Below are 11,787 nucleotides of genomic sequence, written 5' to 3'. Positions count from 1 at the left end.
GAGTGTAGTTTACTCACATCTCCTCAGTTGCTTGGTTGTGTTTAATAGCCCTTTTGTTTTATCCACAGTCCAACTGAGAATCACAAAAACACTGCAGCATTACATCTTTTTTGTTCTTAAACCCTTTTCTTCATCTTTCATGACATTGAAGATTGAGCAGTTGCTTCGCAGAAGGTCCCTTAATTTGGATTTGCTTTCTTGCCCATAGACAAATTGCATGCTTTGTTAAGAATACTGACTCGTGGGCTGGAGAGATGGTTCAGCCGTTAAAGGCTAGGCTCACAACCAAGAATGTAAGAATATCGACTTGTGTCCCTTTCTGTGAATGACACGGCACCAGAAGCTAGCTTTAATCACTTGGTGAAGGCGATTTTCTGGCTGTGAAGGTCCTTTCCACTTNAGTAAATAATCCGCGGAGTGAGTGATTCCTGGGAACCATCGGGATCTCCTTAACCGTTTGCTGGGGAATCGGTTGTCACTAAGGTGGCTCTAAAGCAGTGGTGTGTTCCTTGCACAATTCCTGCGACATTGATTTCTCTTCTAAGAAGAGCTCTCTCTCTCTCTTAACTTGCGTGCTTTAGAAGCCCGCAGTCGCCTAACCCCTAGGGCCTGGGTTTTCTCATCGATCCAACTAAGAAGACTCACATTTTAAAATTACAGNTGACCTGGGACGAAGTTCCCATAAAGACCTGCAAGTCATCCACCAGAGAGTGGGTGGCAGGGTCTGGGAGCGACACTCTGGCTGGCAGCTNGCGTCCGCAGAGCCCGCCCTGGGTCTCTGCTGGCGCCCTGCCCGCCCGCGCCCCTTCAGGGGACAGTAGCCACGGCTTTGGCACGTTCTCGCGAGAGCCGCGCCTCCCGGCCCAGCAAAGGTCCTCAAAGGCCTTTCGGCCATTTCCACACCACCCCGCGCCGGTCACCCGCCCGCAGGATCCTCACTGCGCAGGCGCACTCGCCTGCGCACGCGCAGCCGGACAGTTGGCCGAGGCGCCCGCCGCGGGGCCCCCTGCGCGTCTGGTCTGAGGCTCGGCGCCGCGCCGCGCGCACTCGCTCTGGGGGAGCGACGAGCGCGCAGGCGCGCAGGCGCGGCTGGGGAGCGAGGTCGCGCAGGCGCAGACGGCGTTGGTTCGAGAAGACCTTCAGCGTTGCCTTGGTGGAGCGGGACGGGCCCACCCTCGGGTTGTAGGTGAGGCGACCGCTGCCGCGGGCCGGGTGGGCGGACGGCCGGCGGGCCTGAGGAGCCGGCCGAGGCCACGGAGGAGGAGCTGAGGAGCGCCGACCTAGGGCGAGGCGAGGCAGGNGAGACTCCGCTGCCCGGACCCTGCTGGTCGCCTGAGGGCGGGAGTCGCCGCCCTGGGCCGGCCGCGACCTTCCGCCGCGCCCGGCGTGCGCACTGGCGATCTGCCCGGGGCCAGGCTGGAAGGCGGGCGGTTTCTAGAGAGGACGAGTCCGGAACCCCAAACCTACACCCGACCCTGTCCTCACCCCGCTCTCTGGCGTGTCCAGCACCTGTCAGGCGTGTCTTGCACTCCCGACGGCCGTAGGGTGGATGCTCTTCATGCATCTTAAAAAGCAGAAACAAGGAACAAAAGAGAAGCTGTCTCCTCTAGTTAGTGCCTTTTGTCGTCTTCTTGGGCTCTAATGCAGCCTCAGGGCATGGTGCATAGCTGTCTTGTAGCGCTAAGATGATTGTGAGGTTGTAGCTTGACTCTCGAGTAACATGGAGTCTGNGTTTTCTCGATTTTTTTGCTTGATCATACCAGCAGTGCATTTCCCATTAGAATCATGGGCCCGAAAAAGGGACAGTTTGGGCATGAACGACTTCAGTTAGCCACTTGACTTTTGCAAAGTGATGATTTTTGAGAAACAGTGGATCAAAAACGCTAAACGCAGCTTGTAAATAGCACTTAGATATTTCGACCACCTTGGTTTATTTTCTCCCTGATCAGTATGAAAACCTAAAACTGTATAAACGTTTCTGTCTGAATACGTAAGACCTGCGTTTCCTCCCTCCTAGAATGATGGCAAAAGATTTACGTTACTACCGGGACTGTAAAATTACCCTGCTAGTGGACTCCAAACTCTGTAACATAGAGCAGAATTTTATTATAGATTGATGTAGAACATCAATACCACTCTTTCGCCTTGACTCCTTAACTTTTCCTTTTGGTTGATGCCTTGGATAAAACCCATGGCATCAATTATAGATCCTCCTCTATGTAAGATAAGTGCTTTACCCACAGGCCATCCCCATTTCTCTATAAATGTTGGGTGTGTGTGTGTGAACTTGTTTATGTGGTGTATGTACACGTTTGTGTGCACATACGTATGCATGTGGAGTCCAGTGGTCTCCTCACTGAACTGAGAGATCCTCCTGTCTCCACTCTTTCCCTACCCCAATGCTGTGTGGGTCCTCATATTCAGTTCCTCATGCTTGTGTGACAGACACTTTGCCAATTGAGCCATCTCCTTTGCCCCGACTTTATATATGATTTTTTTTTGTATGCTCTTTCCTCTTAACTTTATATCATAGTGCGTGCATGTGACAGGTACAAATTTTAAATGACTTTCTAGTTAGGACATGAGTCTTGCTGAATATGGTGGCACACAGCTATAATCCTAGCTCCCCGGAAGCTAAGGACTATCATATGTTGAGAGGTCAACCTTGCTACACAGTAAGTTTGAGGCGAGCCTGGGCTATAAACCAAGGCCCTGTTTATTTATAGGCAAAAGCCTAGCAGGAATTAGATTAAGAGTTGGACTGACTGAGTATAAATATACAGGGTAGTTATTTAAATGATTTGCAAAGTGTCCATAGTTCATGCATAGTGATCATAACTGGAAGATGTGTTCAACCTGTTGATCTGACACAACTTCATCTACAAAGTTCATGGTCAACAACAACTTTGTCATCTATTAAGGTCATGCAGTCAGGCTTTTTTTTTTTTTTTTCTTTTTTTTTGATTCAGAGTCTCATTATGTAGCACCTCTAGCTTGCTCCAGATGTACAAATTGTGTCTGCCCCTGCCTCTGAATGCTGGGGTTGAAGTCACGTTTCCCCATATCCACCCTGTGTTTTATTTATTTATCTTTATTCATGTATATATTTCATGTGTGCGTGCACACTTGCACTTGTGCATGCTTTTGCTTCTTCTGCCCCTGTGTGCCAGTCAAAGGATGACTTAGGGGAGTTGGTTCTACCAACTATGTGTTCTGGCATCAGAATCAGGTTGTTAGGTTTGGTGATTTGTACCTCGTTGAGCTATCTTAGCCCCAAATTAGAGAGTTAGTTTGATGTGTTTAGATGCCTGCATGCCACTGGCTGTGTCAGAGGACAACTTGTGGGAGTTGGTTCTCTCCTTCCACCGAGTGTGTCTGAGGGACAGAACTCAGGTCATGAGTCTTGGCAGTTAGTGCCTTAATTCCACCTCACTAGCCTCAGATCTCCTGTTTACTTTATTTTTTGTAGGTAGAGTCACATCGTAGGCTGCATCCTTGGCTGCATGTGGCCCCCAGGTGGNAGTGCCTGGAAGCTGACTGGTACTTTGGAATTTTCTGGTGTCATAAAATCCTGCTCATGGAATTATTTGAGGTAGTTGAGTGGTTGCTTAGACTTGGCTTTTGAGTCTTTAACAGGAAGACAATAGAAATGCTGCAGGGATCTGTGTTCACCGAGAATTCAGAATGAGGGTCTTACTGGCTTTCTATAGAAATTGGGTAAATAATGAGTAGGAAAGATAGAAAGCATCTTGGTTTTCAAAGGTTTTAATTTCAAAGTTCACACCTATTTTTGGTAAGCAGGTTATTGCAGATAGATTCAATTCTATTTCTGGCTAATAGTAAAAGTATAACGTTAAGAAAAGCTTTAGGAAAGATCATTCTTGAATAGTATATTTCATTTAGTAGGTTTTAAAAATCTTTATTTATTATATTGTGTGTTTGTATGTGTGTCAGCTGTGTACAGATCCTTGCTGAGTGTGTCAAATCCCCTAGAGTTGGAGTTACAGGTGGTTATGGGCTGCCTGACACGCGCTCTTCATTGCTCAGCCACCACTCCAGCTTTCGTAGGTGGGTTTGTTGTTGTTTGTTTGTTTCTTCATTTGTGTTTTGAGATAGGACCTTGGAACCCAGACTGATCATGGATTTGATGTCCTCCTACTGTAGTCTGTTGAGACACCTGGTTCAGTCTCTTGAAGCCTTTTATTTTATTTTAAATTTTGAGACAGGGTCTGGCTAAGTTGTTCTGATTGGTCTGGAACTCTCTATGTAGACAAGGCTGGCCTCACGCTGCCCTTCTCTGCCTCCTGAGTGCTGAAAGTAAAGGCATGTACCACCACCACACCCAGCTTCAAAGCTTTTACATTTTATTTCTTCTTTTTAATTTTTTTGTAATTTTGTGTGTATGGGTGTTATGCCACGTGTGTGGTGCCTATAGAGACCAGAAAAGGTCATTGTAGCCCTTGGAACTGGAGTTAAAGATGATGTGGGAGGCCATGTTGACACCCTTTGGAAGTGTAAGATCCCCGAAACTGGGGAGACCTCCACTCAATTCCCGGGATGAGCTGGCCAGCACTCCANTAACTTGAGAGAAAACCACACCCGATGCAAAACTGCAAGAGGCTTTATTGTCAGCTAGCTGAACTCCTTTTGCCAGTGCAGGGCAGGGGAGTTCGACCNTGACCAGTCACAGTAGGGGGCTTTTAAAGGAAAAAGTGAGGANTTGGGAGGAGTTGGCTACAGCTCTTTTTTGGCCGGTGTCCTTGGTAAAATTACAAGGCATGAGGAGTGGGGAGTGAGTTGTAGCTCTTCTTTGTGGAGTTTATCTCCGTGTCCTTGGCACAGGGAGCCAGACAAGCGCCTGGCTAGGTCACATCTCTGGTTGTAAGGTATAGAAACAAAAAGGCTTTTTGCTGGCTATAGAGAACAAAGAGCTTCTTTCTGGCTGTATTTTTCGAGATCAGGGAAAACAAGCTTAGGGGAACGTTTAGGGGCTTTACCTTTCAGGGAGATAACGCTTTAAGTCAGGGTCTCACAGAAGAACAGCCAGCGCTCTTCACTATTGAACTCTCGCCAGTCCCAGTGGTATGGGGACTAGCCTGGGGCCTCTGTGTGCTAGGCAAAGGTTCTACTACTACCAGTGTTCCCAGTTCTCTTTAATCTGTTATTCTTGTCTTTGGATCAGTCTCATTAAGTTGCCCAGGCCTGGGCTCATTCTCTTTAGCTAGGATTGCAGGCTTGAACCATCAGGTCTTATTTTAGGGACTGAATTTCAGAGTAGCAAAATATTAAAACCCTGAAGGCCTTTAACCCTCCCTCCTCCCAATCCCCACAACCTCCCTTTTGGAGAGTTTCCCTAAATTGCCTAGACTGGCCTTGAATTTGTTACTGTTGTGCTTCAGTAGCTGCGCAGAGATTACAGGCACACACCAGGGTACTTTTTTCCTGTGGGGTGTGGTATTGAGATTGAAGCTAGATTCTCACACCTCAACCCTGAGGACTTAATTGCATGTTTTTACAGTTCCATAAAATGTTTCCTTTGTGGTCCAGGGAATAGCTCAGTTGCTAAAGTACACAATCACGAGGATCTGAGTTTGAACTTCAAACCCCATTTGAAAAGGCCAAGCATAATAGTGTGTACGTGTAATCCCACCTTCGAAGAGGTGTGGACAGGCAGAAGGACCTTGGAGCTCTCCGGAGCTAGCTCAGTGAAAGACCCTGTTTCAAAAAAATGTAAACGGCACCCGAGGATAAGACACATGCATGTGTGCCTGCACAAGTGTGTACCTATCACACACACACAGTGAAAAAGAAAACTCAGTGTAACAAAGCCTGTGAGATGCTTGTCTTTGAAATGCAATAAAAATGATAAGCTCTGGATCTCAAGAGTAAACTCTTATTTTCTAGTTTTAGGACAACTCCATCTTTGAATGTTGATTGCATTAAGGTATAGTGTTAGTGGTGCAAAGGAAAAAAAAATCTTCTCGGGATGAAAGAGTNGAAGAGTTAGGAGTGAACATGCTAAGTGGTTAATTTTTGTTTTCATTTTCATTTTCAAGCTATGTGTAACACACCAACTTACTGCGACCTAGGAAAGGCTGCCAAGGATGTCTTTAACAAAGGGTATGGTAAGTACACAATGGTAAATTTTATGTCCAGTCAGGGTTCGTGGTGAATTCTGAGGATTCAGCTACATGCTTTTACAGATCCTTAAAATGTTTGCTTTGTAGGCTGGGGAATAGCTCAGTTGGTGAAATGTGCAAGATGTGTTCTGTTAGTAAAGTAAGGGAAAGTGACCATTAATGTATACCACAGGTATTAAGGGCTGTTACTAGCCTCTTACCTCTCATTCCTTAGGCTCCTTTGCAACATTAAGAGAGCAGTTGTTATATATACACACATACATAGGCATAGCTAATATTATCTGTAATATGAAGTAGCATCCACATATAATATTTATGCTTCATTTTACTAGTTCTGGTTATGATTAAAGTGCTTATCCCCTCTCTGTATAATGTTTTTTTGTTTGTTTGTTTGTTTGTTTGTTTGTTTTGTTTTTCTTTATTTTATCTTGAGACAGGGTCCCAAGATAAAATAAAGCCCTGGCTGACCTGAACTTGCTCTGTAGACCAGGCTGGCCTGGAATACACAGAGATCCACTTGCCTCTGGCTTCTGAGTACTGGGATTAAAGGTGTGTGCTACCATTCCCAGCCTGTACAATGCTTTTTAATATACTGATTTTTAATGGCAGTAGAAATGTCATCTTTTTATTTCTTTGGTAATAATATATTATCTTTATTACAATTAGAAAATGTTCTAGGTTTTAAAATAGTAAATTTTTGATTTTTCTGTGCTGTATACTTTTTTCTTACTACTAATGTTCATTATATTTTTACCTTGCATANACGTATACATACGCAAACGTACATATACACACAACACATAGATATGCGAGTCATTTTAGATTTTAGAATAGCGCATTATTTTCCTTTCTGTCTTTCTTTTTTTACACTTTAAAGGTGTGAGTTTATTCATTTTTTAGGGCATTTAGCATTATACTTTTGTCATAATTCAATTTCTTTTCAACTTCTTGTCTGATGAGAATACCATGTGTTTTCCATATGGGATGTGTAATGTATTAGTTGCATATTTTTTAAGTTGAAAAAACTGGAGCAAAAGTTACATTTTGTATATATTACTTTGTTTTTGAATGTTTCTAGGGTTTGGCATGGTCAAAATAGATCTGAAAACCAAGTCTTGCAGTGGAGTGGTAAGTACCTAATATATTTCTAATGGTTAAAGTATGTTAACTTAAGGGTCGTGGTTTTAAAATAATTGTTTCCTGTTGTAAAAACCAGCAGCATGCTCTTGACACCGCTGCCTGCCCTACAGCAGTGCCCTTCTCGGACTCACTGGGACTGTAAAGCCAGGAGATGGTTAGGTTGAATTTGGCAGCTGGATTCTTTGTCTTCATAAGAGTATCAGGCATCTCACTCTTAGATGATACAGAATGTATATTTTTGACTCCTGTCACATATATATATAAACTTTCATGAATGGGTATGAGTACTGAAACCTTTACTTTCATTATAATGGTTTATACACATTTTATAAAAATAAATTAATTTTAATGTCTTTTTCACTATTGATTTATACAAAATATAGAAATATAATTTATATATGTATACACACACATATACAAGATTATTTTATATTTCTAAAAGTGAACTAATTTATTTATGTGTATGGGCATTTTGCCTAGATGTATGTCTGAACCTGGTNTGTGCTTGGTGCCCAAGAAAACCAAAAAAGACTGTCAGACCACTTGGAACTGGAGTTTCAGTTGTGAGTCACCTTGTGATTGCTGGGAATAAAACCCTAGTCCTTCGGAAGACCTTGTTTTTATGTGGGTTTTTGTTGCTTTTTAAGAAGATGATGATGATGATTGGAGACAGGGTTTTTCTGTGTATCCCCGGCTGTCCTGGAATTTGCTCTGTAGACCAGTCTGGCCTTGAACTCACAGAGATCTCCTGCCTCTGCCTCTTGAGTGCTGGGATTAAATGTTTGCACTACCACCAAGCTCAGTTTTATGCTTTTTAACTGATTCTCTTCCAGTCTTTTTTATTGGAAGTTAAGATGTTGACATATTTTTCAAAACATCATTAGGCAGACATTCAGTAAATCTCAGCAAGTAGATTAACTTTTTCTTCTGGTACTCCATATTGAACCTAAGGCCTTATGCATGCAGGGCAGGTATTCCACCAGTGAATTGCACCCTAGCCCCCAGCCCCATTTTACTTTTTAATCTGACACAAGTTCTTACTAAGGTGCCAGTGTTTTCTTTGAACCCACCCTGTATCCCAGATAGGCTTGAACCTGCTATGCTCCTGCCTCAGCCTTCTAAGTACACATTTTAGAATTGTCACAAGTTACAGTAGTGTTGGAAAAGTCAACTGTACCTTTCTCTCTTCCTTTCATGCTGCTGTGGTGCCGGTGTGCATTCAGATGGTGAGGAAAAAGCCTGCCTGTGTGCTTGTTCTGGGGCTGCTTTTGTCTCTATTAACCTAGGATTAACTTTGTCTTTTGTTGTACATTTTTTATGTTTTACATGATCTTTGTCTGTGTTGCTTACGAACATTAAACACATAGCTGAAGATGCCATTTTCATGTTGTAAATATATTTTATACTTAATTTACTAATTGTCAAATTAGACCCAAACTGAGGCAATTTCTGCACTTCAGCTTAGAACAGTGGTAGCCNTCTCTTTGAGTTTGTGTGTCTGGTGCTTTAGATTCTTGATAAAAGCGTCTGACTTTAAGAGACAGAGGAAGACATAGAATAACACCATAGTAGTTACATTTACTACATTTGCCATTATTGGGAAGCAAATATAAAACTGTAATATTAGACAATTAGACTTACTATTAAAAGCAAACAGTTTCACATTAAGGAATTGACCTGAGCCGTTAAACGTGGCTTATGCTGTATTGTTTTTCTTAATGCCTTGCTCTAAGTGGACAGCATGGTTTTTATTTTGGAAGCTTTTTGTGTAGTGTTACAGGTCGTATATAGTTCCCCACAGTTTCATCTGTGCAGAACTAGGTTAGGGCTAAAGGGAGGATGCCTGTTGCCCTCAGTGAAACAGAACTGCTTAGGAAGGGTCCCCTTCCATGCTGCTGGCCAGATTTCAGAAATGCTCCTTGAAAACAGGGTCAGGCAGACATTTCCTTCTGGGCAGTCACAGATTNTCAGTGACAGGTATTGACTGTTTGTGTCCCCTAGAAAGAAGGTCTTTTCCCAACTGCTAATTATCACATGATGGAAGGGACACTGAAGTTGGGAGGAAGATACACTTACAGCATTCAGAGTGATTATTTGATACTTTAGAGGGTAGGCCTGATGGAGAAGGAGGAAAAAGGCAATTAAAAATTCTGTTTTATTGTGAAAATAGGTGTCGTTTGAAAATGTTTATGGTGAAAGTTTTACAGATAGTTTTGTGGTTGAAGCATTCATGTTTGACAACACTGTAAATATGCTTGAGTGCTATGTCAGTATGTAATTGAAAAGGATCACGGTTATGTTGAGTGTNTATTTTCACAGTGTTTTTCCTTTTCTAGTGCTGGGATGGAACTCAGGTCCTTGAGCACACTAGGCTAGCACTTTACCATTAAGCTATTTCACATGCCCATAAAAATACATTTTTAAAAACAGTAGTTGGAGCTGGAGAGATGGCTCAGCAGTTGAAAGCATTTGCTGTACTCACAGAGGACCCAGGTTTGGTTCCTAGCACCACATACAGTTTACACCTGCCTGTAACTCTATTTCCACTGGGTCCGGTTTGCTTTCTGGTCTTGATGGGCACCAGGCATACACATAGTATACATACATATATACAGACATTCATATAGACACATAAAATAAAACTAAGTCAATCATAACTAAAGCAATAGGCTGATGATATAGATCAGTGATAGAGCTGTGAGCAGGGCCTTGGGTTCCATCCCCAGCACACCCCACCTCTACCCCTCANGCCATCCCACCTCACCCTCCACTTCACCCCCACACTTCTACNCCTGGTTACAAAGTACTAAACTGTTGACTATGAAAAGAAAGTTGAAGCTAGTGTTTAGGTTTTTAATCACCTCTAAATGTACTGTTTGACAAGTATTTTAGAGACTTGATAGTCATCTTAGGCCATGAAAAATTCAGTATTTTTACCTTTTTAATAAAGGCATTTATTTCCATGAAAGATATTTTTCTCTTAAAGTTAAAAATTTAATATGCTCATTAAAAAAATATGTGGAATAATAAATATCAATAAGAAGGAAGGAGTAATGGAATGTTCTAAACCTGGTTAGAGACAGGAAGGAAGCAGAAGGTATGTTGTTGAAGGCTAGGGTTGGTTTCTGTTTGGTGAAGTCATTTTAAAATAATAATGTTTTTCTTGTTTATCAGGAATTTTCTACTTCAGGTCATGCTTATACTGACACAGGGAAAGCATCGGGCAACCTCGAGACCAAATACAAGGTCTGCAGCTATGGGCTCACCTTCACCCAGAAGTGGAACACAGACAATACTCTCGGCACGGAAATCTCCTGGGAGAACAAGGTAAGAAAAAGCACTAGAAGTTATTTGTAGGTTTAATAGTTCATTGATATCACATAATGTCATTATAAAAATAATAACGAGGGCTGGAGAGACGCTGAGTGGTTAAGAGCAAGTCCTGCTCTTCCAGACTTGAGTTCAGTTCTCAGCACCTTGCTTGTCAGGTGGTTCACAACCACCCATAGCTCCAGCTCTAGGGGGTCTAAACCTCCTGCCTCACGAGTACCTGCACTCACATGTATGTACTTCTGTACAAGTACACACGGATACACGTGAGTAAACATAATAAAAATAATCCTTAAAAAATTGAACAAACACAAAATGTAATCTGAGTGGGAATTTAAATGTCTTCTACCGTATTTTCTTTCTGTAGCCTGTTTATTTACTTTCTTGGTNTGTCNTAACTTTTCTAGGAAACCACACTATCTTTGTTCTGATTAGTTAATTGTATTATACAGTTGATCATCCTCTCCTGAGGAGAGCAGACTCTCTAATTTAGATTACTTTTGTAATCTTTGCAAAATTAGGTGTACAGGGATGTTTCTGCANTTTTTAATGTTTGAAGGAGAACGTTTTGTCAGACACTGTGTTCAGGGTACTGTATTTTCCTTTTGGAGAATGGATCTCTTGTAGTCCAGGTGAACCTCAGACTTTCTTTGAAGTTGACCTTGAACTCCTGATTTTCCTGCCTGTACCTCTAGTGTGGGGATTACAAGAGTGTGCCACCATGCCTAGCTGAGTGTTGAAGGTATATCTATATTAGCACCTAGGGAGGGGTACAGCTAAAGCAGGTGGCTTTGTTAATGTCATTTCAAGAGAACAACACGGTTATTTTGTTACATTGGAACAATTAATTTTCATCAGTAACTTTGATTATTTAATGTATTAGGATTTAGCTTCTTACATTTTAATGTTTTGAAAGTTTTGAGATTGGGTCCTCATTATGTCACCCAGGCTGGCTACAAACTTCTGGGCTTAAGGTTTCTGTCTCAGCCTCCTGAGTATCTTGGACTCTAGGGACATGCCACCATAACCAGCTTAATTTATGTTTTGATGGGAGAACCATGAGGAGGGCTGGGTTTGAGGGGAGGGGACTTAAGGGGATAAAGAAAGGTGGGAGGTAAGAGCCGGGAGTGGTGGTGTGTGCCTCTAATCCCTGCACTGGGGTGGGGTGTGCAGTGTG

General features: G+C 42.7%; 1 protein-coding gene and 1 long non-coding RNA gene across 2 annotated transcripts in view; one reads left to right on the top strand and one right to left on the bottom strand.

Moving 5' to 3' along the window:
- The window catches only part of LOC110300397, a 14,878-nt gene extending 13,936 nt beyond the window's left edge, over window positions 1–942 (bottom strand). The window contains exon 1 of the long non-coding RNA XR_002378565.2: window positions 646–942. This is a non-coding gene — a long non-coding RNA (uncharacterized LOC110300397). The remainder of the gene's footprint in view (window positions 1–645) is intronic.
- A 3,022-nt stretch (window positions 943–3,964) lies between these two features.
- Window positions 3,965–11,787, top strand: part of Vdac3 (voltage dependent anion channel 3) — a 12,949-nt gene continuing 5,126 nt past the window's right edge. The window contains exons 1-5 of the mRNA XM_029480685.1: window positions 3,965–4,068; window positions 6,057–6,125; window positions 7,219–7,268; window positions 7,432–7,434; window positions 10,455–10,635. Of these exons, the coding sequence (XP_029336545.1) occupies window positions 4,014–4,068; window positions 6,057–6,125; window positions 7,219–7,268; window positions 7,432–7,434; window positions 10,455–10,635 (358 nt within the window). The 5' untranslated portion in view covers window positions 3,965–4,013. The remainder of the gene's footprint in view (window positions 4,069–6,056; window positions 6,126–7,218; window positions 7,269–7,431; window positions 7,435–10,454; window positions 10,636–11,787) is intronic.

This window comes from Mus caroli, chromosome 8, assembly GCF_900094665.2.
Source record: "Mus caroli chromosome 8, CAROLI_EIJ_v1.1, whole genome shotgun sequence".
NCBI lineage: Eukaryota > Metazoa > Chordata > Mammalia > Rodentia > Muridae > Mus > Mus caroli.
Note: the sequence above shows the minus strand (reverse complement) of the source record. Positions and strands in the feature narration are given on the sequence as shown.